Source organism: Chenopodium album, chromosome 20, assembly GCF_948465745.1.
Source record: "Chenopodium album chromosome 20, dcCheAlbu1.1, whole genome shotgun sequence".
Lineage (NCBI taxonomy): Eukaryota > Viridiplantae > Streptophyta > Magnoliopsida > Caryophyllales > Amaranthaceae > Chenopodium > Chenopodium album.
In genome coordinates this window covers 2,094,600-2,122,490 of record NC_137853.1, presented here as the reverse complement: position 1 = coordinate 2,122,490, position 27,891 = coordinate 2,094,600, and the positions used below count along the sequence as shown (strand labels likewise).

General features: G+C 35.0%; 4 protein-coding genes across 5 annotated transcripts; 2 read left to right on the top strand and 2 right to left on the bottom strand.

Moving 5' to 3' along the window:
* On the bottom strand, positions 1-6,078 carry LOC145596654 (alpha,alpha-trehalose-phosphate synthase [UDP-forming] 5-like). Of its 2 annotated transcripts, none has more exons than XM_081652872.1 (4): positions 5,870-6,078; positions 2,757-4,822; positions 1,781-2,054; positions 1-502 (listed from the first exon to the last, which is right to left on the bottom strand). In XM_081652872.1, exons 2-4 carry the CDS (start codon positions 4,748-4,750, stop codon positions 179-181), a joined length of 2,592 nt encoding a protein of 863 aa, XP_081508998.1. In that variant the 5' UTR covers positions 4,751-4,822; positions 5,870-6,078; the 3' UTR covers positions 1-178. The 2 variants fall into 2 exon arrangements, with proteins under 2 accessions (XP_081508998.1, XP_081508997.1); XM_081652871.1 differs by lacking the exon at positions 5,870-6,078 and adding an exon at positions 5,521-5,860.
* Positions 6,079-11,974: 5,896 nt separating this feature from the next.
* On the top strand, positions 11,975-17,552 carry LOC145598844 (sm-like protein LSM7). Its single transcript, XM_081655239.1, has 6 exons — positions 11,975-12,129; positions 13,534-13,604; positions 13,847-13,928; positions 15,116-15,187; positions 16,832-16,884; positions 17,279-17,552. The coding sequence occupies exons 2-6, from the start codon at positions 13,602-13,604 to the stop codon at positions 17,366-17,368; spliced, it is 300 nt and encodes a 99-aa protein (XP_081511365.1). The 5' UTR covers positions 11,975-12,129; positions 13,534-13,601; the 3' UTR covers positions 17,369-17,552.
* A 1,126-nt stretch (positions 17,553-18,678) lies between these two features.
* On the top strand, positions 18,679-24,265 carry LOC145598541 (uncharacterized). The gene is made up of 7 exons (XM_081654914.1): positions 18,679-19,416; positions 20,216-20,290; positions 20,368-20,884; positions 21,919-22,304; positions 23,195-23,421; positions 23,508-23,655; positions 23,872-24,265. The coding sequence occupies exons 1-7, from the start codon at positions 18,895-18,897 to the stop codon at positions 23,998-24,000; spliced, it is 2,004 nt and encodes a 667-aa protein (XP_081511040.1). The 5' UTR covers positions 18,679-18,894; the 3' UTR covers positions 24,001-24,265.
* A 145-nt stretch (positions 24,266-24,410) lies between these two features.
* Positions 24,411-25,860, bottom strand: LOC145598542 (putative acetyltransferase At3g50280). The gene has a single exon (XM_081654915.1). It carries the CDS (start codon positions 25,858-25,860, stop codon positions 24,493-24,495), a length of 1,368 nt encoding a protein of 455 aa, XP_081511041.1. The 3' UTR covers positions 24,411-24,492.
* Between the last annotated feature and the right edge of the window lie 2,031 nt (positions 25,861-27,891).

Here is a 27,891-nt window from a genome sequence, read left to right as displayed (position 1 = left end):
TATCAGGTAATCTCGATCACCCTTCCAATCTATAACACGAAAGAGAATTCCTTTAAAGCTTTATCACTAATATGACTTAATAACGAGACCTAAATACCTAAGGAAATGATGTAGATTTGGTTTACAAATCAGAACCTAACACTGTACATGGTGGAACAGAAGAAAAGTGAGTAATCCCTTACTTATCAAAGATGCCTTGTTTAGAGGGCAGTAGACCATTCGTAGTTGCCTGCTCTGAGGCAGAAGCAAGCCCCTCCAACATCCTTAAAATCTCGCTGGTATCTTCGACATAGTACTTAGCTTTGCTGGGTTTCTGGCCAACAGTACAGGCAAATACTTCTGCAACAGGTGAGAGCGAGGAAGTTGTTCTTGCACTTGATATAACCTCGAACATGTCTTCATCTGACCTATCATCACCGATGCAAAGAACAAAATCAGGGAGCATCCCCTTCTGCTGCATTGTTGCAAAGAGACGTTCTGCTACTAGACCCTTATTAATTCCCTGTGAAAAGAAAAGGCATCAGACCTGGGAGCAGATGATTTTCTTATCGTGAATGTCCAACATATACATCTTAATTAGTCCTTGTATGTCAAAAGATCAAAGCAGAATCAACTTGTATGAGAAGATTTTTTTAACACAGAAGAACAAAATATAGGGTGCTGAGCTGCTGGGGCATATGGTGCGGATCAGTGGATGTGTAAAATTGTAACTAGACACGGAAGATTTAAAGTTCAAAGTATCAACAAAACCTACAAAAATTCTTGTAACTAGCAGCGCTGTCCAACTACCGATATAAACTCTGCGGCCGGAGATAGTAACTTAATTTCCATTCTCCCGCGCTCTCCAATATTTGTCTGGTAGTTGGTACAGCCATTTTTCCAACATTTCTTAGTCAATGGCACTCGAGTCACGTGATTGAGTAAAATTGGGCTACTTTCATACTACTCTGACAAGAAATAAAATTCAAGGTGAAAGCCTAACTTAGTTACCCAATCTCTTGGAAATATACATCTAGTAGCACACCAAAATATGTGTTTTATACCCTGATGATCCATTAATTACACTTGAATCTCTCTCACTTGAGCTACATCTAGACTTCACTTGTAAGACAATTCTTTTCAGACACATTAACAGCAATTTCACCATTGTATTTGATCTAAATAAAAAGGAAAGCAGAGCATTTTTACATGGGGCGGGGAAACATGTATGGAACAGAGCTCATTAAGAGTTATCATGACATCAGACAGGGTCACAAACTCACAACTCCGAAAACAGCATATCAAATCTAATTACTTTCAATATAAAATTACTCCTCGTAAGAGCCACGTTTGCCTGTGAAGGTCTTATTTGTCAGACAATTTATTTTATCTTAAAATATAGAAGTCAATGTTTGAGATATTTATCAGCTATAACATGAGAGAAAAGTGAAAGCAACAGTTATTACTTAGGGTGTTAAACAACCTAGTAAGCTAATATATATCAAGTAAAGCCTTTAGTGTTGAGTAGAATTTTAGAAGACAATGTGGTAGGTCCATAGGTGTGGCCTTGCCACGAGTTGTTTCTTCTAAGAGTTTCTTTGTTTTTTGTCAAGCCTAGGCGCCTTACCTGCCCCCTTTTTATTTATTTATTTTTTCTTTTTTTGATGCAAGACTCATACAGGAACAGCTACCAATTTCCATTAACTACTTGTATGTACTTTGTATATAGCACAGAATTTGCAAGTAATCACTCCATAAGGTCCATATGTGGATATTAGTAAGACAACAGAGGATGACACACCTGCGGTTTAACTTCAACAATGTACTGACCACTCTTGACAGAAACAGGCTCGTTGGCAAGGACACTTTCGAGATGATCTAGCAGCTCCTTCGCCTGGCATGACCCAAAATCTCGATCTGCGTATCGGTAGTTCCATACTAATGCACTTTCTTTTGTCTCTATGAAAGAGCCATCAGTTGTCTCAGCATATAGCTGCATCACTGGCTCAGCCACATGTTTCCAGTCAAAATTCGAAATAGGTTTACAAATCTCCCAATCAGCGTCATTATCATACCTGGGTCAGAAAAAAAAAAATATATAAGTAAACTAGAGTTTACCTCCACAGAATCATTTTCACAGTATATATGTTCCCTTTTTTCTTAATATTACATTTACTGTCAGTTTGTATGTTGATTACATTGGCTGACACCTTTACTATACAACTTCCTAACTTATTTTCAAGTCTCTGTATCTAAACGGTCTTAGAAAAAGTCTCTACTAGTCTTAATTGATTATACTTATAAGTTATGACACAAAAGGGCTTAACTGAAACACTCAAAATTGAAGATATAGACAAACATTAATGTAATGAATATTTTTCTTTTATAAAAGAAAGGCTTATCATTAGTTCATTACCCACGGCCATGGGCCATGACCTCCAGCCGTTCCCTATTTCCCTGCAGTCTATTGGGCCACTGGCTTGAAAGTAGTGCTCCACCCTTCTACACCTCTCTCATTCTTTTATCTACAACCGTCTTTAACAGACAGCTTATCGTAATGCTTTTGTCTACTTAGATCCTAAAGGTAAGGTTGTCATGATCCCGACTTATATTGATCTTACAACCAGAGCATTTCCATTTTATCTATAGACCAAAAACTACAGAACAGATATTGGGGAAATGTTGGGAGTATTATTCCTTAGGCGGCATTAGATAATGGTGATGGTATTTAAAAATCAAATAATCTAAAGAACAAAAGGCAAAAATGGGACATCTACCTGACAAAGTATCCATGCTCTGCTGCAATGCCAAGGTTTTCACAAGAAGAAAACCACTCAGATAGCTTTCTTTTGTCCTTTCCACTAACTAGGAAGACAACATTTTTTGAATCCTTACACAGGCTGTTCAAGACTTTAACAGCCTCCACGTTAGGATTTGTGCTCACTGAACTCTGCATCATCATGGTACCATCACAATCTAAAAGAATAGCACGGTTCTTTGTCCTCTTATAAGCTGAAACAATATGCTCGAGAGAAAGCTTCCTAAAACTAGGATCCAAAGCAATGACTCGAAATCCTAGTCCAAAGCCAATACCCCAGCACCTTCTTTTAACATGTTCCCTGCATGCTCTTTCAAGATCCTGCAAAAAGCTACGAGCCCAAAATGCAACATCGTGTGTGCTCACAAATCTATGGTGTTTCTCATGGCGCAGCTGTTTCTCAGAGTCTGGAATAGTTAGGCCAGACTCCATTGCTTCAGCTACAGAATCAATGTTCCAAGGGTTGACCCTAACAGCCCCACTGAGTGAAGGAGAGCAGCCAATAAATTCAGAAACAACCAGCATGCTTTTCTTTGGTACTGTGGGTCCTAGTCCCAATGCCCGGTCTAGATTTGCATTACCTTGCCGGCTTATTACATACTCATAAGGTATTAGGTTCATCCCATCCCTGACTGCTGTGACTAGGCAACATTCAGCAATCACATAATAAGCAATCCGCTCATAGAATTGAAGTGGAGTATCAATCAGTATTACAGGTCTGTATCCTGCTTTACCAAACGTTGCATTAATTCTCTTAACAGTGGCACTGGTTTCAGATTGAACTTCCTGCACATCTTTACCACGTCCTCTCGCTGGATTAGCAATTTGAACCAAAACAACCTTGCCTCTCTTATCAGGTTGTTGAAGAAGCAATTGCTCCATAGCCAAAAGTTTCAAGCTGATGCCTTTAAAGATGTCCATGTCATCAACCCCAAGCATGACAGTCTGACCCTTAAACTGTTCTCTCAATTCAGCAACTCTGAATTCTGTCTCAGGAAGATTCATCACAGATTTAAGCTGGCCCATGTGAATTCCAACAGGAAGAATTTTAATGCTAACAGTGCGACCATAATATTCCAAACCGATGTAACCTCGCTTGGATTGGTAAGAAAGACCTAGCATTCTACTGCAACATGAGAGGAAATGTCTAGCATAATCAAAAGTATGGAAACCAATGAGGTCAGAATTCAGAAGTGCTCTCAGAATTTCATCTCTTACAGGAAGAGTCCTGTAAATCTCAGAAGAAGGGAACGGACTATGGAGGAAAAACCCAAGTTTCACCCTATTACAACGCTTCCTCAAAAATGTTGGAAGTACCATCAAATGATAGTCATGGACCCAAACGTAATCATCATCAGGGCTGATCACTTCCATAACTTTATCAGCAAAAATCTTGTTTACTGACACATACGCTTGCCAAAGGGAACGGTCAAAACGACCACCAAGATCAGGTGACAGAGGAAGCATATAATGAAACAAAGGCCACAAATGCTGCTTGCAGAAGCCATGATAGAATTTGGTGAAGAGTTCAGGAGGAAGAAAGGTCGGGACACATTTGAAGTTCTCAAACAAAGTATGTGCTACACTGTCCTGTTCACTTGGGTCAATTTGTTCTCTGAGGCACCCAACATAAACAATTTCAACATCCTCAGCAAGACCATCCTTAAGCTGCAAAAGAAGTGAATCCTGATCCCAACTGAAGTACCGCCCTCCATTTTCACTCTCAGATTTATAGTGTACCCGAAGAGGAAGCTGGTTTCCCACTATAATTACACGCTCTTGGTTGACAGAAGAAGGAGCATCAGAGCTTACACTATTGCTAGCTTCATCATCTAACTCAGACAATACTCCAGCAACAGTCTTTACCCTAGGGAACCTCTTATCGCCCCGGCATAAACTCGGGAACTGGCCAGAAGCCAGATCCAGTAAGTTCGAATAAGACCGTGATACCATGATGTACAACTATTCCCTGAAGTATGTGCAGCAAATGAAGTATGTTTCCTTCTTCCTGACACTGATTTTATCCTATAATTTTCATGAAAATACAAAAAGCCAATTAATCATGATGCCACAGCATTTCAGCCTAAATAAAAATATACTTTAAAATTTTTGCAACAAATTCTTCAGAATAATGATGCTTAATTATTCTACCACAGTAAAAATGGAAACCAAATTTGTTGCAGATCCCATCATCAAACATAAAAAGCCAGATGATAAACAACAACCCTAACATCTTCAAAAAAAAAATGATTCTTAGAACACAGTCCAGATAATACTCATGTTTCTAACCCTTGTTTCTGCTATATGTTTCCCATTTCAGCTTTCTCCCCAACTTCACTCATTAACCCAATCATGCAAACATAGAAAAAAAAAATCTTAAAAGTTTTTTTAAAAAATGCATCAAACATAAAACCATAAAAAGAAGGAATCACACCAAAAACAAAAACAAAAAATAAACAAAAAAAAAAAAAAAAAAAAAAAAATTAAACAATATACTCCCTCACTTCGAGATTGACTGTCTCGTTGATAATGTACTTTGAACTAGTAATACGCTAACTAAATCCGGCCAACGGGCAGCAGTATAAATAAAAAAGGGATTGTTATACAAACTCAAGACATGAAAAATCATGTCACTATTCCAATTGAAGATCACCCAGAAACCAAATCAAATCAAAAAATAAGAACAAGAGAGTTTAGAAAAAAAAAAAAAAAAAAAAACTCACCAGTCACAAACCCTTTAAGATTCCCAGCAAAAAGCAATGCAAAAAACCACCTTTTCTTCAACAAATGAAGCAATCAAATTCTATATGAAGGTAGATTTCACTTTATTTCCCAGAAAAACTGGTAAATAAAAAATGAACCAGTACAGAAAATGTGAGCACATATACAGATAAATGAAGACAAGTGGTGATAGTAGTGGGTGCAGCAAAAATAGCAACCAAGAAGTGTGACATAAAAAAGGCAACAAATGTAACAACATAAACACTAAATAACACATTTATTTAAAGCTTCATCATAACAATTTGCAGAAAAAATAAAATAAAATAAAAAAAGAAAAACTGTATTATTAACCTGAGATTATTAATTAATCTTGAGATTCCTTCAACTTTATAATCTGTAAAATGGGGTTTATAATCAATTAAATTTAAAGACTGTTTAATGAATTCAGATTTAAGGACAGAAAATCATCGAGATTCCCTCTTTCTTTCAAAAAATGGGATTTGATTCTTTGTTTTTCTTTCTCTCTCTTAAGGGTAAAAAATAAGTATGGAGTTAGGACAGTTTCCCTCTCCCCTGCACATAACTAGTAATGTTTAACCATGGTTAAACAATTCAATTATGCTATGACAACACATATGAATGTATTTATTATCTTGCTATAATTAGTGGATTAAGACATTTTTATTCTGCTAATATGGCTACATGTTAGAGTTAAGTGGGCATGAAATATTTTGAGCAAGGCAAAGTGCCAAATGAATGATTGTTATATGGTGAGTAGAGTAACCGTGTAAGGATTTGTTCTCATTTACTGAACTGAACTTAATTGTTTATGAGTAAAGGAAATTAAGAACTGAATTGAACTCAAATTAACTTGGAGAGAACGGGCCCTAAGAGCAACTTTTAATACGAGTAGTCGAGTAGTATTCTGTGTCAAGGGTACTTACTTGTGTTGCTGTGTATTAAATCGTCTCTATGTATTGTCGCATTGCAAAGTCAATTAATCTTATAATACGGAGTACTCTATTATTATTAGCAATTTTAACGTGGAAAATTTTGTTTTAGCTACGATTTTAAATGAGTGTTATCAGGGATTGTTCCACAATGGTTTTGGTGTATTGAGAATTTAAGAAATATGAAGCGATGATGTGGCTGGAATTTGGTTCAGGGTCTGTTCTCTTCAGCTTAATTTCACTTCAATTCAGTTCAGCTCTTAATTTTCTTCTCTCATAAACAATTCATTCCACTTCCGTTCAGTTCAACTCAACTCCAATCATTTCAGTTCAATTCAGTTCGGTTCAACTCAGATCTGTTAATCAGAACAAACCCTAAAACCTCATATTTTACCCTCATACTTAACTCAACTAAAGATTGTATTTTTGAAAATTAATGTTTGTTAGCTTGTCATAAGGTTGATTAAATTAAATGAAATGACATGAGATATATTCAAGTAATCTTCTGATACTAGCCAAGGCCCAGGGGTGTGATGGGTATGTTATACTTCGTACGTATGTTTGGATCTAGAGGACAATATTATTCTAGTAATTGACACAAACAACAAGGCAGTGATTGTACTAGCATCACAAATACAAGTATAAAAAATACGAGTAAATAAATAGACAAATAGCTAGTCTGGATAAGGGCAAAGTTGAAGATCAAAACAAATTTTACACGGAGTATTGATGAATTATTTTATTGTTTTAGTGCTACTCGTAAATGTTTTAATCTTTTAATTAATTAATTTATTTGAAAGGAACTTTTTTTTTTTAGGGTTTTGATAGGTATTTTTTTTCAAGTTGGGGGAGGAGGAATTGAAAGGAACTTGCAATAGTAAAATAGATGGAACTATTATGACATCTTGTGAAGAACTCAAGATCATTGTTTATCCCCGTCACAAAAAAAAAAAAAAAAAAAAAAAAAAAAAAAAAAAAAAAAAAAACATTGTTTGTCTGTCTAGAATTAACAATTAGGTACTGTTATATAAAAATTACACACATGACTTGATCCATGAAATTGTACTGTATAATCATATTAGAAGAATGGGGATGTTGCTGCTAGATTGGAGCCTTTCAATGGGGGTGGATCAAATTTTTGTTGATTCATGCAAGTTACTTTGTTAGGAGTGTTGGCCTTGACAAAACCCGACCTTGTGTGATTTGAATTTTTGACTTAATAAAATGTTTCGTCCCAGTTTGTTTTTAAAAATAATAATAATAATAATAATTTGTTAGTCCGTATGATTTTTAGTGAAGCTAATTAAAAATAGTAAAGAGCTCATTATTATAATATTTTATTATAAATATAATACGAGTAATTATTATATCTAGAAGTCTAGTGATGAAGTGATGAATGATGATAAATTGAAAATGATTGCTAATAATATCAATGGAAACTGTTGAATTTAGACGGAGTGTGAATTGTGATAGTGACTGGTAGTTGTCACTTAGATGGTTAGATAGTCCACTGCACCTCGAGTCTTAGCAAAAATGTCGGGCAATAAAATTATATTTGTAAGAAACTATTTGCACCAACTATCCCACATTTCCACCTTAATTATAAAAACAACTCATGAAAACAATTGATGGTACTGAGCTTTTTGTCTCTTTGTTGGCCATAAGAGACAACCTATTTCAACAAGCTACTACTCATAATCTGTCCCTATTTTGGAAACTTTCTTACATGAAAAAAAATAAAATATATACATATATATTAATAATATAGGAAAAAAAAATGATAAATTCAACTTTCTTACATGAAAAATTGATAAACTTGTATTGAGGATTAATAACACATTAACACCGACTAACCCATAATTTATCATATATTGTTAACCGTATACTCCGTACATAATACTACTTGTATTTAACATACAAAGTATGTTTTTCTATCATAACTATTATGGTAAGTCTAGATATTGGTTAAGTATGCATTGTAAAATAACAATGTACTTCATTCATTAATTTATACTCTTCTCATTAAGAATAACACACGTGTCATTGATAGATTTTGTTAAAAAGAATTTTGAATAAAAATAAGTTGGATTGTCAATTGAAGGATCATGCCCATTGCTCAACCCTTATAGTTTTAATAAAGTGAGAAAATAGAGTTTCACTAAAGAGTTGGTGGTGAAATTTAAACAAGTGGTAATTTGTTCTAAAGTTACTAAAACTTACAACTGTACAAACCCAATTCGTCACCTAATTCTACTATGAATACTCATTTATCATTTCACATGTTCATATAACAAAATAACTACAAACTATTAATCAGTTCAAGAAAGATACATAATAAGTTTGAGTAAGTAAACAAATGAATTCTTTAATATAATTTTACCACCGATTAGAATAAAGTGTTAAGTTTTTTAGATTAGTTCATTCAATACCTTTTCTAATGACTTTCTTAATTGGCGAAAGTGGCATGTTAAGATTCTTAAGAAGGTTAGTTGCATGTAACATTTTGTTGCAAGCAATGTTAAAAGCATCTCCACTATGCAGCAGTGTTGACTGTTGTTGAGAAAGTAAATGAACAGATCCGTCCACAATCAAGGTGGAATTTTGGAAAGCCCAAAAGAAGTAATGAAATGAATTCTGTTGTGAATGTGTGGTAAGTGGTATTGGTAGACAGACATTAGTGGGCCTACGAAATTAATACAGTATTGCTCAACGGTACCATCTCTATTATTGGACATTCGTACTTCATTAAGGAAATGTTTTCACATGATTACACTTTACGTACAAAGTTACGAGGCCTTCCAAAGGGAGGTTTGATAGGTACCTGGACATACATATTAAGGGGCATAAGAGACATTTCGCATGGAATTTACCCATCTCTCTCCTCCTTTTTCTCACCCCCATGTGCTGGATTTAAGTATACCACTGGGTGATGATCAAATAGTATCATTGAACATTCAGTGGTATTATATATTCATTCAATGGTACTGTATATTCATTCAGTCAGTGGTACTAACTACGTGTAGAAATAGTATCACTACACGGTTAATGATATTATATAAACTTTCAGTGGTACATTTAAAAATTGGTCCCACGTGCCCATCTCTCTCCTCCTTTCTCTCACCCCCATGTGCTTTACAATACTTTTCAATATTTTAAGGATTGATATGTATTTTACATTAGTACTTCCTCCAAAGTTACAACTTACAAGTGTTACAACATTCCTTGTACGTTGTACCCGTAATTCGTCTGCGTTGGGTATTTGGGTGGGTAATACCCGTTATATTCATGAACCAATGTAAACCAATATACTCGTATTAAAAATTGATTTTGGCACACCTAAACTCCTTTTATTAAACTATAATTAAAGACATATTTATTTGGTTTTGTACACAAAAGCAAATTTTTAGATTTTTCTAACTTAATGAGTAGGATAATTAACTAATTGATGAAGTAAAATCTTCCACAATAGAATAATACTCCATGGATAAAATTCCAAGTATATGAGATGAAGTTGTCTTCAATCTAAGACAAGTAACAAGTTGGTTTTTGAAGTACAGACAAGCCATAAATCATGATATCCCCTTTAAGTATACTCATTTTACTCTATATAAACGTATTTAACAATTAACATCCTCTATATAAATGTATATAACAATTAACATGCTAATTAATTATGTATTATCCGAAAAACTAATACCTTGAAACTTATATCAACTATCCAAACGCAATGGTTTTTAACCTTCTCCACAGGGTAGAAGTAGGCGTTCGAAAGGACAATATCACTTGATTAATTTCAATTCTCATGTAAAACATTTTTTGTGTTTGAAATAGGAAAAATGTGTTAAGTGTTCTAACTAATACCACTGCCTGTACCACTTGCATATGACACTACACTTGGTTAGACCAACATCACTCATGGTTAGAGGTGGTTATTGGACAGGGTAGCCCAATAATAACAGGGTCAGGGTCAAGCTTATAGGGCTTTTAATGGACAGGACCCTTATTGGGTATGGTCAATATAGGGCCAACATGTTTTTTCAATTTAGTTGATAAAGAAAATACATAATGTAAAAATAATTATATAGATTAATTTGTATTCATATGTATTTAATAATAGCTTTGTCCAATATTTATTTTAATTGATATTTTGTAGGCCCGCCCATTATCGACACACGACCCGCATTGGCCCGACCCTATATTGACCCCATAAAATGTGACCCTCTTTGACCCTGACCCGCAACTGACCCTGACCCGACCCGCCCAATAACCAGGTCTACTCATGGTATAAAGATTTATACCACCCTCTCTCTCTCATACTCATTCACATCATCTATAACACAACATTTTATGCATACTTTTTCCAAAAATCATCTCACCCATGGTATAAAAAAAAGTTTACCACCATACGTTATCTCTTCTATACATATTATTAGTTATACATTTAACTTAATTATGATTATATTTCATTATGCCACATGATGTTACCTGGTTGGTTAATGTTTCACGTGGACCAAAGCAAAAAATTTACAATTTATATTATCAAATGACATAGTTTTATACCACTAAGGTAGTAAAATTTTTCACAGTTTTAATGATTTTCTACATGGTGATATAAAATTATACACAGATGTTGATGCTCTTAGACTTATAAAAGAACTAAGTTAACACAATATAATTTTATAATTTAGCCTTGTTTACTGAAATTAAGGCGAGACGGGAGACATACAAGTTCGAATTAAGGTGCAATCTAGCTAGTCATGTGACACGATTACCCAACTTAAGACCTGTATTTAGACTTGAAACATCAATCTGTAGTCAACTTGACCCAAAGTAGGGAGTGATCCAATTTTAAGTTGATACTCGAAGTCTCGAACTGACTTGACTTGAAGGTTACCAAATATTTGAAGTGACATGACCAAATTATACACGAACTAGTTGACTCATCAAACCTGATACCCGAAAGTGACCTAAATCAAACCTTACTCGATAACCAAATTGACTTGAACATATTGAATTGAAAAAGATCGCAAATTGAATTGACTTAGCTTAATTCGGTTTAAGATCGAATGACTTAAATACCTAAATGTATAATAGTTGACTCGACCCGAATAATCCGATTGAATTTGACCTAAAGTCTCAGCTAGAAACTTAATCTGACCCGAAACAACCTGATTCAAACTTGAGAAAATCTTGACCAATCAGAACTCGATCCAACCTGACTAAATCATCTATTGCCTCGTACACGCCTAGATGTTGAGCCTATCTAACCTGAAGGCATAGCAAAGTTGAAGTGACCTTATATGCAAACCCAGCCTAAACAAATCTCACTAATTTACAAAATTACGAAAAATGTGAGAGTGAGGGACAACTTAAGTGGTGAAAATATCCCTCCTGACTTCAGGTGATCTTATATGAAGGTTATATATATTTTTGTTTGATAAAAGAAAACTTAAATGGGAGTGAATTCTGACCGTCGATCTCATTTTGATCTGACCGTGACACTAATCTATTCCTCCTATTTTCAGTTTTTGGTTTCTTCTCTCCTTGGAGCTTTTCACTTTTGCGCTGCTCCCCCCTTCTCTCTCCTCCATTGAAGTGTACTCTGTATTCCCATTGAATCGGTTTCTGAGCTTTCTCTCCTCCATTGTATCAACTTCTGAGGTAAGATATTGATTTCTCTCCCTAAATGTAGAATTCCAATTTCAAAATCTAGGGTTTAGTTTTACACTATCGTTAATTTGATTGGTCAGTATACTCAATTTAGGGTTCTTCTAAGGTGGACTTTTGAATTGTTGATTATAATTACTGAATTTATGAAACATTATAACGAGCAATTTTCGGTGCTAGAATTGTACTACGTTCAATATACGTTGATGTTCTAAAGCTTAAAGAATTGTATGCGATTTTTCGAGCTTAATTTGATAATAATAATGTGTTGCAGGATAATGTTTATAACCCTAATTATGCTAGGACAAAACTATGAAAATATGCTCTTCCCTTGATCAGAGATGGCCTATATATTCCTGTTGAAGTTGAAAGTAAATTGGCAAAATCATATATTTGTTGTTAGTACATATTATGGATGAAGCTTTGTCGATTTCCTAATCCTACTCCGAACAGTCTGAATAGAGAGTCATTTTGTAGGAGTAGGACTTGGAGACTAGTGAATGAAAATGCATTGCTTTGGAGCCGTGGGCTTGTGGCCTCTTGGGTTATTTGTGTAGTATAAAGGCATCGTCCGAACTGTTGGAGCCGTGGGCTTGTGGCCTCTTGGGTTATTTGGGGTTCGTTGTTTAGTATTTATAGTTCAAAGAAATGAGTTTAGTCACCTGAGTTTTGAGAATAGAAAGAAAGAACATCGATGATAGTATTGAATGACACTATAAAGTATAAACAGAAGAATATAGCATCAAGTTGTTATAACTGGCTCATAGCAAAATTAGTGATGAGCGGTGAATTAAGTAGCTGCGATTGGGATTAGTCAACAAAAAAATATTGAGATTAGGGGCTAGGGTAAACTTCACACCCAGAAGAGAGCACTAACTGCTGCCTTCATCTAAACACGCCGAGATGCCATTGTCACTTGGATGAACAGTAACACAGAAAGTATTTGAAGGGAGGGTAACTGCGAATTTCAAGTGAGAGGCAGGTCGTCCTATGTACCAAATAATTTTGCATTTCATAACCCATTTTATTTATTTATTTATTTATTTTATATGCTAAGTTTTAAATTTATCGTTGATTCTGATGGAGTAAATTTTCTTTTTACATCCTGAAAATTTATAATTTTCCTGCAACCCACTTTTGTAGAACTCAGACATAAAAAATGCATGATCACTTGATCAATTATAGTTTCTGATAAAAATTTCCTATTTTGTCTTCTCTCCTTTCTTTGGTTTTCTTTTAATTTGTCAAGGAAGGGCATTACGCTGGAATTACTTTCATAGTTTCATATCAATTTTTTTCGGTTTGAAAGGAACCTTTGTCTGAATTGGGTGAAAGATTAAGAATTCATAAAGATAACTTCTCCGTGTACATCACTAATTCAAATTCTTACATCCTCAGATCTGTCCTTCATAATCACACAGCTGCCTTCTCACAGCAAGGACACTGTATAACCAACGATAAACATCATGGTAATGTTCTCATTGCTAGGTCCTCTTGTCATTTTGATTTTATCATTTACATTTTAAGTTCAGTTGTTTCCTATTGCTGGGTGATCTGGGGCTCAAAGGGAGTAAATATTATGACTAAATAGATATCATCAGACAATGTATCTCCATTGATGAAACATTTTTACAAGCACTTGTTTACTTGCTCTCTTTGCCTACTGCTTATGCCTCTTTTTAACGAAAACACATCTTGCTCTCCATTCCAGTCTAGTAGAAAGGAAACAGTTTTAGATCTTGCAAAGTTTGTTGACAAGGGGGTCCAAGTCAAGCTTACTGGTGGAAGACAAGGTATTGTTCCTGCCTCTTCTCTCTAATCCAACAATGCAAGTGATTTTTTCTTATTAAGCGGTGCAATTTGATAAATGTTTCAGTAGCATATAGCTCCTATTATATGTTAAGATTATGGTGCTTGCCATTTGGTGATTAGCAGATTGTGTGTATCTTTGTGAAGTATTTGTTATGTAATAACTAATAGATTGGATAAAGGAACATGGGACTTGAGCATTTTTCATTAAATTATGTGGCATAAACTGAAATTGAATTGTCACAAGCTGGTCACTGGCCAGTAACTTGAGTCTTACTGCAAAGATACCAACATGATAAAAGATGAAAACTGGTGGTTGTGCTGTGTATGAGGATATTATTTGTTTTTGATGAGATCTAGGGTTGGCATTTCTCTGTTGGCTCTTTACACAGCTTTATACCTTTGTGCTAGACGAATTGTATGGCTTTCTGTTTACTTTAGTTATTGTGATTCTACTGCCAAATTGCCAATGTGATTACATGGCAAAATTCCGTGTGGCATTAAATAATCCAAAAATTATTGTCACAAGGGCAGAAGGGCTTGATTATGTTAAGGTCTAGGTATAATGATCTTTTATGTTTTAGAAGATTATTTGCTGCATACATGCATGGAAGATGAGACACATTGACTGGTTTGAGGAGAGATATTATCTGCTATAGTGCCATAGTTTTGTCAGAAATTTGCATTGCTTTGTAACCTGAAATAAGTTAGCCAATAATTTTAATCATAGATATTGGTTGATTATGAAGCCTGACTAGAGAGCGATATCTGATTGAGCACAGGTCATTGTAAGTTGCTAACTTTTGTAAAGATTGATCAATGTTTAGCTGTCAAGCTAATGGTTCCTGTAACTTTTCTTGTTACTGTCTCTATCCTATTTGCATTGTCAAATACATGTATTTCAATTCTCCTTATTGTATTGTCAAATTTTAGTTTTATTATCAAATTTTAGTTATCATAACTACATATATTAATTAATAGAATAGGCCATGCCAAGTCTGTTTGTCATGGAAAATATTTAATTGTATAAATGCTTGATTTCCACTATTTCCTAGTATTGACTATAGTACTGTACTAATGGGACAGAAGTCGAATTTGTAATTTGTTTACTTGGTCATTCACTTAGATAAAATGGCAGTGACCTGTTTAATTATTTGCTTTTTTCTTACAGTGACTGGGACACTTAAGGGATATGACCAGTTGCTGAACCTTGTGCTGGATGAAGCTGTTGAATATCTGAGAGGTATGAACTTCTCTGCTGTTTTTTTGTTTAAGATACTTGCAAAATCCTTGTCCCTTGTGGACTTGCCGAAGAAATTACATCACATTTTTTATGTTGGTTTTTTGATGAGTTGATCTAGAGTTCATGGAGTGAAAAACCATTGGTTCAATTCATCAAAAGGCTAGAACATAGATGAACGAGCCTTATTATTGATAATTGCTTACTGCTATCTTTGGCTTATGATGCCCAAACTCGCCATATTTTCCTACTGCATGCATTTTCTTCTGCACTTAACAATATAGTAATTGCACTAGTGAATACTTAGATTTTTAGTCCTCTCCCAACCTTATATTCTTGGCTTTGCCATTGATATGATACCTAGAAAAAGATTTCAGAGAACTCTTAAGCGTGTCTGAAGTGGCTTACAAGGATTCTTTAGGTACTTATTGGCTATAAGAACATTAGGTCACCATATCCTATGGGGGTAATAGTGTCCATTTCGAAGGCTCGTCTCAAGGTTCCAAGAGTGGAGTGATTTTAGGTTTTAGAATGCTGCGAAGCTATACCAATACTTGAGACAAATCAGTCATAGTCCCCCAATAATGCTATCAATCTTTCATATGCTTCGTATAGGAATACCCAAAAAATATTGTAGGTGAGCTTTTGGAGCTCCAAAGCAGTATAACAGGATTACTTAGAGTTCATATGGGCTATTCGGGTTGTAGAGAGGGTTTAAATCTCATTTTCTATATATATGTAAATTAAACTCATAAGACTGTTAGGGATTAGTGTTAAACTGTGGTGAAATTCATAAGGATTTGTATTGGCAAGCATTGACATAACATCTATCTGAGTCTATCTCCTTGGATCCCCCAACTCGATTATTGCCCAAAGAAGCTGCTTGACCATTATTCCTATTTCTATGTTTATCGCAATGTGTGAGTAATTGAGTTAGTTTGGTGACCCATCAGCCCAAAATGGTTTTGCTTAGGATTAATTGATCTTGTGTCATTGTGTGTGATTATACTCGTTAATCATCACAACATTAACTCCAACCTATTTACAATGATAACAAATACTTTGTATAAAATATTATAATGTTCTCGAGTTAAAAAGAGTGATTAATATGATATGTCACTGTAAATATAGCAGCAACTCTGAGGATGCCATCAACAGCCTTCTTTCATATTTTGCAGCCTTCTCCCTCCCCTCCCGTCCCCTGAGAATTTGGTTATAGGAATTATGCTATACGATCTGGTTTATATTGCTCCCTTTGCTACATCTGCCAGTCTGCCACATTTGGTTTTACTGCACTATTTTGTCATTGGTTTCTGAGCTACATGATAGTGTGTATTGGTTGCATTTGACACGCTGTCAATCTGGAGCATGCATGTCCTTGTGATTTTTGCTTCTTTTGAACTTCAGTAAGGCCCCGTTCTCTACTTATCTGGTGAATATTTATGTAGCTCATAGTTTTATGTATTCAGTAAGGCCCCGTTCTCTACTTCAGTAAGGCCCCGTTCTCTACTTTATGTATTCAATTACAAATGTGAAAGGATGCTGAATTATTATCTGGTGACATATTGGATGGCTTATATATAATGATTTGGTTCCATATACTATATGCGGATGTCCATGTATGACTTTGTTGCAATGTGACTGCAGATGCCGATGACCCATTGAAGACTACTGACCAGACTAGACGCCTTGGCTTGATTGTATGTCTCTTGTTCCAAATCGCTAAACTTAGTATTACATGTTGGGATTTTCTTCTTTGGGTGTAGATACAAAACTTGCAGTTATTGGTGGACTAGGATTCCACTCGATATTATACAAGGAACCACAGACCTCAGTTGGGTCTGGAGGATTTAAAACAAATATTTAGTGATAGTCTGTCTCAATTGGTGTAAAACTCAAGAAATGGTATCCTTAGAGAAGACATTAATTACCATAATGAAAAGTAATTACTTACTTCAGAATATTGTCTAATATACATCTACATTCACTACATATGGGCCCAGCCTTAACAATTATTTAGCTTTGATCTTTCTAAGATACAACTTCACAATGTAGTTGAATTATGTGTTGATTTGAAGTGCATTTCTGTTGCAGGTTTGTAGAGGAACAGCCGTAATGCTGGTTTCTCCTACTGATGGCACTGATGAGATTGCAAACCCTTTTGTTCAGCCGGACGGTGCATAAGTCATGTTAGCCAATATGGAACCTATTGACATGGTTAGGTGTTATGTAGTCTTGGACCTATTTCTAAATGTAATGCTTGTTAGCTTAAAACTTGCATCCTATAAAACTTAAAATATTTGTACGAAAAGTCGCAAGTTACAATACATCTTTTTAACTTGGCAAATGAAGTATAGAATTGCTAGTATGCTACTCTGGTGCTCTGAATTGTTTGACAATGAATACAGGTCATGACTATTATCACCTACTTCAGGGTAGATTCTGACTGGTGATCCGGTTACTCGGACTTTGTGTTTATAATAATTTGCTCCCTTATGTCTTTAGCAGTGTAAGACTGCGCTACCTAAAATAATTTAATGGCCATCCGAGGGCTAGAATTCACATGAAACATTCTCTTATCCACTACTCGTATCTACTACAGTTCGTAGACAGGCTTTGCATTTAATTCAAGTACTTCGTAATACAGAAGATGCATGATTAAGCCTATAAGGTAATAACTTATTACAAAAGATTCAGGGCACAATGCCACAATCAGGTTCAATATGTATACATTATACTGTATACATATTGTAAAGTGATTACTCCAATATGAGGAGCTTGGGTTGCTTGGGCTCGGCTTAATATGTAAGTAACACTTATAAATTTTATAATTTCAAGTTTAACTTTTTTTTTTTTTTTTTTTTGGAAGGAAAACTTCAAGTTTAACTTAAAAGTTTGAAATTATTTTGTAACAAATTAGGACGGAGGGAGTAGATGTTAATTTGATTCAAATTGAACTTAATTCGAATGGCGAGATTGCCATCTCACTCGAGCAGCCATGACTCCATGAGTTAATGAATAAAATACTAGCCTTTAAGGTGGGCAAATAGGCCAAAATGGGCTTATGGAGACATCAATTTGGACCTGCTCAAACCATTTCAACTTTTTAATAAACTAATAAGAAATTGAGTCCAGTCGTGTTGGCTCACAATTTCTTTGGTCCTTTGACCGTTTTCGACCCACCAACGATAACAACCGACTTTTCCACAAAATATTAATAAATCCAACTATTATATTTTTGAGGGAAAAATCCAACTATTATAAATTTAACTAAAATTTACAAATCCTACTTACTTTCTGTTATTCCGCATTAATTACTCCTAATACACAGAGTAATTATTTTGCACCAACTTTTAGGGATTTCCTTTATTTAATGTAGACGGAATTTGATCTCGAATCATCAGTTTCTCGAAAAGAGACACAAGACTAGGCGACCAGGCTAAGCTCATTGAGTCATTGCCAAATTGGCTTTCAATATTTCGCTCTACTTTTAGTTTTCTGCTGTGAAATAAGGCAGCCCAATTTTTCTTTTTCTTTTCTTTTTTTAAATCACAGTTTACTGTAATATTCAGAATCAGATTTTTTCTCCACGAAAAACCCTGATTGTTTTGTTTCAAAAAAAAAAAAAAAAAAACCCTGATTATTTTGTTTATTGTAAATTTTTCTGTTGTAATTGTTGTGAAATTTCTGGAATTAAAAGCTGAATAACAATGGGAAGAAGCCGGAATAAGAAGCAGAATAACTCGCAACGATACCGAGAAAAAGATGATTGCACTGTAATTCCTTTAAGCGAAAACCCCAGAAAACAAGCTGATCATCATCATAATTCAGATGATTTTGAGCAATCTGAAACCCCTTCAACATCAAATTACAGGCCTTCTAATGGTATTAAATTCAATTGGGTGTCCAAAAATCGGGTTTCAGATGTCGAAAAATCGGGTATTGGGCCGGAATTTGAGGTGGGTGGGTCCAATTCTGGGCAGAAATCTGAAGTGGGTGGGTCCAATTTTGGGGCGGTTGAAGGTGGGCAAGGGTTGGATGAGAGAGAAAGTGAGGTAGGAGAGAGAAATTGTGGAGTTGAGGAGGAGAAGAATGAAGGGTGTGAGTTGAGTAAGGAGGATAATGGTGTTGAAGATGTTGTTAGAAGATTGGAAGAGTTGCAATTTGAGGCTCAAGAAGTGGAACTATCTGAAGAACAGATTAGAATTAATGATCAAGCTCAAGAGGATGAGGTATATTTGATTTATTTATTGTTTAATTTTTGTTGTATATGTGCTTTTTGATTGAAATTCTTGTATATGTTGTTTTTCTATGTGAAATTTTGATTACAAGCTTAATTTTGGTTGTAAATTGTTGTGATTGAATTTGTGTTTTGTACATTTTTTACTATCATTGTTTGGAAATGAAAATTAGGCTTCTTTAGGTGATTGTTGTGTAGCCTGTAGAGTATAATTGGAGTAGGGTAGAAGCACTTGACCAGTTGACCTAAATGCCATTTACATGGCTATGTGATGAACGTAAACGACTGACAAGCTCGATATGGTGGATGAGCTTCACATGACATTATTAGGCAATGCAGGATTGAGGTCTGGAAAAACAATAAGAATAGAAGCAATATCGCGGTTTGGCTAGGAAGTTACCTTAATATCTTGCCCTTTACCTAGTCTCTAGTCTCTACTCTCTAGGTGCCCTTTTGCCTCGTTGCAACTCAGGCCTTATAAAACAATGGACTTAGGTCTTTGAAAAAGAAGCCTTCTTGGTATAATTGTCTTTGCCTTATCTACTTTTAATACAATTCTCTACTTGGAAGAGTGAACAGGTCCATGAGTCCATCATTCCTTCCTTGAGCCATTTAAATGAAGTTTATTATGCAAGGGTGGACTTTGGATGGTAAAAATAAACAATACACACTTGCTCTCAATAGTATTTGATAACATGATACCTTGTTCTTGTAGAGAGGGGCCACTTCTCATTTGTTCCTTTCTCATAATTAATTCTTAGTTCTTACATATAATCTGCTAAATTTGTCAGTTGCTTGCAATGGAGTCCATATATGGAGACAATGTCTATGTCCTAGAAAAGCGACAAGGTTTGCGATCTTTCCAGGTTAGGACTCTTCAGAAGCCTTAAGATCATGGACTTGTGGATTGATATAAAGCTGATAATATATTGTTCATTCGCAGATTCACATACACATTGAACTTCCCAGCGAGTATCCTGTATCAGCAAAACTTAAGGCAGATACCCACACTAATTCCAAATCACACGACTCTGATGAATTCTTATATAGTTTCAAAGTTCAGTATCTGGCACCTATTGTATTGACATGTTTGTTGCCTGTATCGTACCCAAGTCACTGTCCACCTTCTTTTACGATCTCAGTTCAGTGGTTGCATGAATCAAGAATTTCCAACCTTTGCTCCATGCTAGATTTATTGTGGAATGAGCAAGTAGGGCAAGAGATCCTGTACCAGTGGGTGGAGTGGCTACATAGTTCATCTCTTTCATACCTTGGCTTTGATGGAGAACTTATGCTTGGACCATACAATGTGAAAAGTGTTTCAGATAGGCGGGCTTTTTCTGGAAGTGTTTCTCCTGACATAGATATACCCTCAATGAGGAGTTACAATGAAGAGAGACGACATGAAAACTTCCTCAGTGGCTGTCATGAATGTTGCATATGTTTCAGCGAATATGCAGGTACCATAACTCTTTCAGATTTGGTACTCTGATGTTATGAATTTATGATTCACATTTGTTATGCTAGTCTAGTAGATATTGCTTTCAAACAAGTTTTTTTTTTTTTTTTTTTTTTTTTTTTTTTTTTTTTTTTTTTTTTGTGACATCTGTGCATGTCTTTTGGCCGTTCTCAAGAACTTGAATTATCTAAGCATGATTTGCCTCCTTTTAAACATCAGCTTTTGACAAACCCTTTAAATCCTTGTTAGGATTAAAGCCTATCATAATTACTTCTGCTTAGATATTTAGCATGTTAGGATTAAAGCACTTCTGTACTCTGTAGAACCACAGCACCTGATTTAAATAATTTTATCAGATTATGTGAAATTACTTGTTATAATACTTGGCTATTTGGCAGTTAGATACTTTGTTTTCAACTTTAAAGTTTTGTTCAGGCCGATAATTTTGTTGCGTACAATCTTTAGCCTGAACACCGTAAAAAAGTAGCTAGTGGATCATCATTCATGGGGATTGATTTAGTTGTACACAGTGTTTCCACCTATCTGCTAATTAGGCAAGACTAGTAGAGTCTCTACATACAAATTTCTGACACTTCAGTTAATTGCAAGAAAGTCTATGCTGGCCCTTTTTAGAAACATGGAAAATGAAAGGAGGTATACTAGAAATTTCAGAATTGAAGAAATGAGTAGAAGAAGAGAATTTTGGGAAATGTGGATAGTTAATTGCAATTTGATGCACCCCTAAATTAACAAAATAAAGGATACTATATAAATCTGAATTTTCTTCATGGTTTCTCTGTCACTGATCTTCTCTTATAATAGTAATTCTAAGTCAAAGTAACTGACTAGCTTCTTCTCCAAGCTTATTTCTACCATCTGATCTAGTAATGCATTTTCTACACTATCCTTTCCCCTGAGGCTAGATCCTCACAAGAAACATAATTTATCTAACATCTAAAAATCTAATCATGCATGGCCTACAATACCCCTTCCTCTCCTTGTTCACTGCTCAGCATATCTTGTTCTTTATTCCAGGGACAGAATTTTTGAGATTGCCATGTCATCACTTCTTTTGTGTAAAATGCATGACGACTTATGCTGATGTGCACGTGAAGGAAGGCACAGTAAATAAGCTGCACTGTCCCAACGCCAAATGTGGTGGTATGATCCCTCCTGGTTTATTGAAAAGACTGCTGGGTGATGAAGAGTTTGAACGCTGGGAATCATTGATGCTACAAAAATCCCTTGATGCAATGCCTGATGTAACTTATTGCCCCAGATGTGAAACAGCATGTCTAGAAGATGACGACCAGCATGCTCAATGCTCAAAGTGCTTCTTTAGCTTCTGTTCTCTTTGCAGGGAACGGCGTCATGTGGGGATAGCATGCATGACCCCAGAGATGAAGCTTAAATTCTTGGAGGTAAGACTTTTGAGATCCCATTCTATATAACAATGTTTATTGTGTCTATAGTTAACCCCCTCCATGTATACCCTTATCTTCAGATTCACATAAGCAATCCTTTATGCAGGTTGTTTGTGTAGAACTTGTAAATAGGGTCCATGGAACTTCACATCAATTTTAGTGTCTACCCAGTTTGGTCATTAGAAACACAATTTTCCTTTTAGAGCAATATAAACCAGTTAGTCTAAAACCTTTTAGCATTATTTGATGATCTCCTTGCTCACTGCTCACAGTGCTCAGCATACTTCCAAAATACAATAAAAACATTCTTGACAAACCTCTTATATCTGGGTCATCACATGGTGGATTGAGAATATATCTTCTTCACAAAAGAGCTGAATTATCTCAAATTAGGCTATGTTTAGTTCACCTTATCTAAGAACTAGAAAACATTAGTTTATAACAGATCAGATTATAAAATTTGAACATACTTTATCGTTTTATGTGCAATTTACTATCGCTAAATATCTTTAATTTCATAATGATAAAAATTATGAAAATTACATATCTGGAAAACATTCATGAATACAAATCTAATAAAACCCCAATTGATATATTTTTCCCTTATGGATTAGCGTACTGATAAGGAATTACTAATTTAATCCAATTTTCCCATTGTACTAAATTCGATAGTGTATTGATTAATTCTTAAAAGAAGTGTGCAATCCCTTAAAAAAAGCATAAAGCTTTCCTTGTATATATCATGGTGGGTGTTGTTCGGGAAAATCACTTGACTACATTGCTATATTACATTCAAAGAAAAGGAACCATTCATTCTTGAAATTTGGTGTTTCAGCTTTCATTTGAAAAGTAAATGAAAATTTTCACATTATTAAGTTTATGCGCAGGACCGCCAAAATTCATCCCTTCTTAAAGATGCACAAAGACGCAAGGAGCTTGATATGATTAATGAACTTCGTAGTGTGAAGGAAATACTCCGTGATGCCAAGCAATGCCCATCCTGTAAAATAGCTATTTCTAGAACCGACGGGTGCAACAAGATGGTGTGTAGTCAGTGTGGGCAGTACTTTTGCTACTGTTGCAGCAAAGCAATTAGTGGATATGAACATTTCAGGTTTATACTTGGATGATTTGCTGTTAGTGTTCCTAATATTTCTTATGGAAAATTTCACTCAATTGACAATTCTCTGCTATTTGAAGGGAGGGAGGTTGTCAACTTTTTCCTCAAGAAGCGATTGTGCAGTGGGAAGAGCAGATGAATGACCGTCAAGTCATTGGTCAGATTCAAGCTCATCTTTTTGCTGCAAATGCACGACCTTGTCCTGGATGTAAGCAGTTGAATGTTAAGGTGAGTCTTACATGAGTTGCATCTAATTATGGTTAGTTCCTTATGGTACAAGTGTACAATGTATTACTACTATGATACACAACAGCAACTCTAATGAATTCTTGGCTAAGTATCGTAGTTGTGTATAGTGGATTTTGGGCAAAATGGGTCCAGCATTATATATGGAGTATGTCTATTGCAGTCAGAAATATAAGTTTCATTTTCTTGTTTTGACAGGTTGGAAACAATAATCACATCTTCTGCTGGGCATGCCAAAACCATTACTGCTACCTTTGCAGAAAGATGGTGCGACGTAGCTCTGAGCATTATGGACCAAAAGGATGTAAGCAACATTCAGAAGGGTAGGTAAATGGATCATGGAGAGGGAAATCTAGTAATTGTCTACCTTGAGGTCAGCTGAATCTTTCTTCTCCCATTGGTAGGGAAATCAGTGCGGTCTTGGTGTATTTTTTTTCATACATTGAGTTCTACATTTAATGTGGAATTCTTTATTGGTACTTTGATGAGTTTTAAATTTTGTAGTGTTTTATATATTAATTTGTGTGATTTACCGCACTAGATGAGTCAGCTACAATCATCTTATTGAGGCAACCATGAATTTCTTGTTACATATGATTTTTTAGGTTATTTTTTCTTTACTGGAACAGTATTCATTCACATTTAAAACCTACAGAAATACAGCAATTGTTTTACAGTTATATCTTCATCAATAAAAAGACAAGATTAGCAATTAATGGCTTGAAAGGCTTAGATTCGTCTTAAATGGATATTGTGCTGGTTCCATAGATTTTTTTTTTCAATGTTATTTGCATATCATGTTCCTTGGGGATGCTTTCTTTAGTATCCATAGTACTGTACTGTTGCAGCGGACATAAATTCTTCATCTGATTCAAGAGCGCTCATTGATTTAGGTGGTAGACATATCTCTAGATCCACACTTCCTCCCCCTTCATATCCTGGGTAGGCAGTCACTTTGCCAACATATTTGTTTGCATACCCACTTCGAACTGCTACTGCTTTCCCAAGACCAAATTCATTTCCATACATGTCAAACCTTGGAGAGCTTCCCATCATCACACTGTAAGGTTCAAACATCTTGCCTGGCTGGTAAACAAAAGGAGACTGGAGCCATCCATTGATAAATTTGTGCACTGTTTTATCGCTGTGGTTTGCCACTGACTGGTGCAACAATGACGCTGCCCACCCTAGGCTGTGTCCAAGTAGTTCACCAGCAGTAGTAGTAGTTATCAGTGCAGTAACACAGTTTCCTACATATTCTGGAGGCAGAGGAGGATCTAATCTTTGTCTGTTATTGGCCGCAAATCTGCAATTTGTGATCTGATCTTCAGGTAGGCAGTTTGCTCGAACAATTGATCTCCAGACAAGTGCTGAGAGACTCTGGAAGGAGGAAATGTTGTTGGTATTGCTTTCTTTGTTGGCCTTGGCTTTTAGTCTTGCTATAGACTCTGTGGAGAAATGGAAGATTCTCTCTCTGAGCTGACCTGCTTCATACCTGCTTATAAATTCATTAGGATGAGTAAAAGGTAGGGGGATAGCCGGGCCATACCCATCAGGAAACCAACGTTTATGATTGGGCAGACGTGAAGCTAGAAGCTGCTTGCCATTAGCTCTATGTATTTCGGACCATATCTTCCAGAAATGCCAATATGAGGTTCCATCTACAACCACATGGTTCATGGAACAACCGATAAAAACCCCATCCTTGAGCTCAGTGACCTGGATCGATAACAGTGGCCTTTTATGACCGTCATGGTTAATAGCCCGAGCATGGTCAAAAAGTGACTGAACAACCGCAGGAACATCAACTGGTGACAGAATTTCAGATATGGTCATATCTAATGTGGCATAAATAAATCTAGCTCCAGGTCCCTTTTTGCAATCTACAAAAATTAAGCATTCATGCCGATTTTTGTTGATACGTGTGGCAAGCTGCCCTGCGAGTGGATAAAAATGGACGAGGGTGAGTGAAAGAGACTCTTTCAGACTCTGAAGGAGTCTGTCAGCTGAAAAATCTGGATCATTCATATATGAAGGTTTGATGAAAAGAAGACCCTTTTGAATATAGTGGAAATTGAGCATGGCCAGATCCATGGGAGCCAAGTAGTAGGGTTGCTTGGCTTCTTGTACCGCATACTTTGGTTTGATGAAGCATTCTGAGATGTGTTTAACAGTTGCTGAACTCATATTTATGTTTTTGAGATGTTTGAGATTATAGGAAGGTAGGTAATTTGATTCATTGAATGAAATTTATTGTGGCATTAGGTCTAAATATATAGAATATACTAGTGAAAATTCTGAAAATTTTGAAACTCTATCCTTGTACTTATTTTGTAGCATGGCCCCTGAATCTGACTGTTCTGATGCTACAAGCAAAGGGCTACGTGTTTAAAGCTTAATAATGATTATATAATGGTTACAAATTAAATTTTCTTTTCAAAAGAATACCGCCGTACTCTCTTTGTTTGAAGTTTAAGTCACTTTGTTAGTATGATATGAGTTGCTAATGTGATAACTAAATCCGAACATACAAGTTTTACTGATGTGGGGCACCAAGAAAATTGAGAGAAGAAACTACTAGATGACAATTACTTTGGATTAGATAATGATGCAGTGATGATCCATTTTGGAGGAGAATTTAAAAGAAAAATTACTTACTTGTGTGGGGCTTTTAGGTAGAGAAATATAGATATAATTGTCATATTTGTCAAATACTCAAATACAATGTACTCTATAATTGTCGTGTTATAGTTATGTTAGTATAAATGGAAATTTTTGACGAACCAAAATTTACGAAAGGCTTTTCTTATAAGATCATAACTCTCTTGTTATGGTTGGATAATAAACCAGTGGCCTGCTTTGACCTTTCCCATGAGAAATTACGAAGTTCAAAGACGGATTTTACTTTCTAGAAGACTAGTACTCTATGGAGGAATATATTTTGATATTCAATTTATACTTAGACCTTGTTTAGTTTACGTTATTTAGAACCTTATTACATATCAAATTAGAATATATAAGTCTAGGTCAGATCAGAAAATATAAATGCAAATTAGATCAGAAAAAATAAGTTCTAAACATGATTTATTGTTTTATGTAAGATTTTTAATCGCTAAATTTCTTAAATTAGATTAGACCCGTGCGATGCACGGATTACAAAAATTATTGAAATGAAATAACTTATTTTTATTTTTTATTTTCTTGTATATACTTATAAGTTAAATCATAAAAGATATGCAGCTATCATCATTAATTACATGAGTAACAAAATATAAAAATGAAAGCCAATTTCTAGCTATCAATTTATAAATTTCAACCAAATATAAAATTTATTTATTTATTGACACAACCAAAATATTGAAATGAAAATGATTTTAAAAAAAAAAATCTAATTCCTCAAAGACAAAAAAAAAGAAACAAAATATATATGACATCATAAGTGCATTTGGCGGGAAAATTTTTCATGAGAAAGTGACACATATACATTTGAGAGAGAGGATGATGTCAGCAGATTTCTGTTTTAGTAATAGTTAATAGATAGATTCCTTGTTAAAAAATTTATAAAATTACTTATTAATGAAATTTAGATTATTATTAATTTACCAAGATATATAAAGTCAAATTAGGTTAATTCTGATTTGAAAAATAAGTTAAAATCAAATCAAATTAAACTAGAAAAAAAAAAATTTTTAAGCAAAAATAAGGTGAACAAAATAGGCCCTTAATTGGTACTCATTTGGTATTAAATGAGTATCAACTTTTTTATTTCTTCAAAAAAGTTCGTACTCATTTAATACCAAAAGAAGTATATCAGTGACAACCAAAGTCTCTATTTTACTTAGCACTACAAACAATAGCACAATTTTGTTTCAACAAAAGTTTTCTAAGATACGTGTTACTTGAATCTAGTGGTTTGGCACCACAAAGACTAAATTTATCGTTTTGTTACAACATAATTGATTTTATACGCCTTATAAGTTATAACAAATTATCATAATTTTAAACCTATTGATTAGTGTGTAGGCTGTAGGTTATTAGGTGACTGTCAATTGGGTACTTGGGTTAGATTATAACCTTATAGGATCAATATTAGGGACCATTTGGTTTGCACGGGGTAAACGGAATAAATAGTACACAAAGAGAAAGAAAAGGAATAGAATCAAAATCCCCAAAATTTGCTATGTTGGTTGTTTTGAAACACAAAGGAAAACAAGCCAC

Excerpts from the sequence above, each read along its gene's own strand:
- LOC145598542 (XM_081654915.1), bottom strand. The coding sequence starts at position 25,860 with ATGAGTTCAGCAACTGTTAAACACATCTCAGAATGCTTCATCAAACCA.
- LOC145598541 (XM_081654914.1), top strand. The coding sequence starts at position 18,895 with ATGGGAAGAAGCCGGAATAAGAAGCAGAATAACTCGCAACGATACCGA. Across the intron at positions 20,291-20,367 it reads AAGGTTTGCGATCTTTCCAG|ATTCACATACACATTGAACT; the intron begins GTTAGGACTCTT and ends GTTCATTCGCAG. Across the intron at positions 23,422-23,507 it reads AGTGGATATGAACATTTCAG|GGAGGGAGGTTGTCAACTTT; the intron begins GTTTATACTTGG and ends TGCTATTTGAAG.
- LOC145596654 (XM_081652872.1), bottom strand. The coding sequence starts at position 4,750 with ATGGTATCACGGTCTTATTCGAACTTACTGGATCTGGCTTCTGGCCAG. Across the intron at positions 2,055-2,756 it reads GAGCATGGATACTTTGTCAG|GTATGATAATGACGCTGATT; the intron begins GTAGATGTCCCA and ends TTTCTGACCCAG. Across the intron at positions 503-1,780 it reads TTGTTGAAGTTAAACCGCAG|GGAATTAATAAGGGTCTAGT; the intron begins GTGTGTCATCCT and ends TTCTTTTCACAG.
- LOC145598844 (XM_081655239.1), top strand. Across the intron at positions 15,188-16,831 it reads AGCTGTTGAATATCTGAGAG|ATGCCGATGACCCATTGAAG; the intron begins GTATGAACTTCT and ends ATGTGACTGCAG. Across the intron at positions 16,885-17,278 it reads CTAGACGCCTTGGCTTGATT|GTTTGTAGAGGAACAGCCGT; the intron begins GTATGTCTCTTG and ends TTTCTGTTGCAG.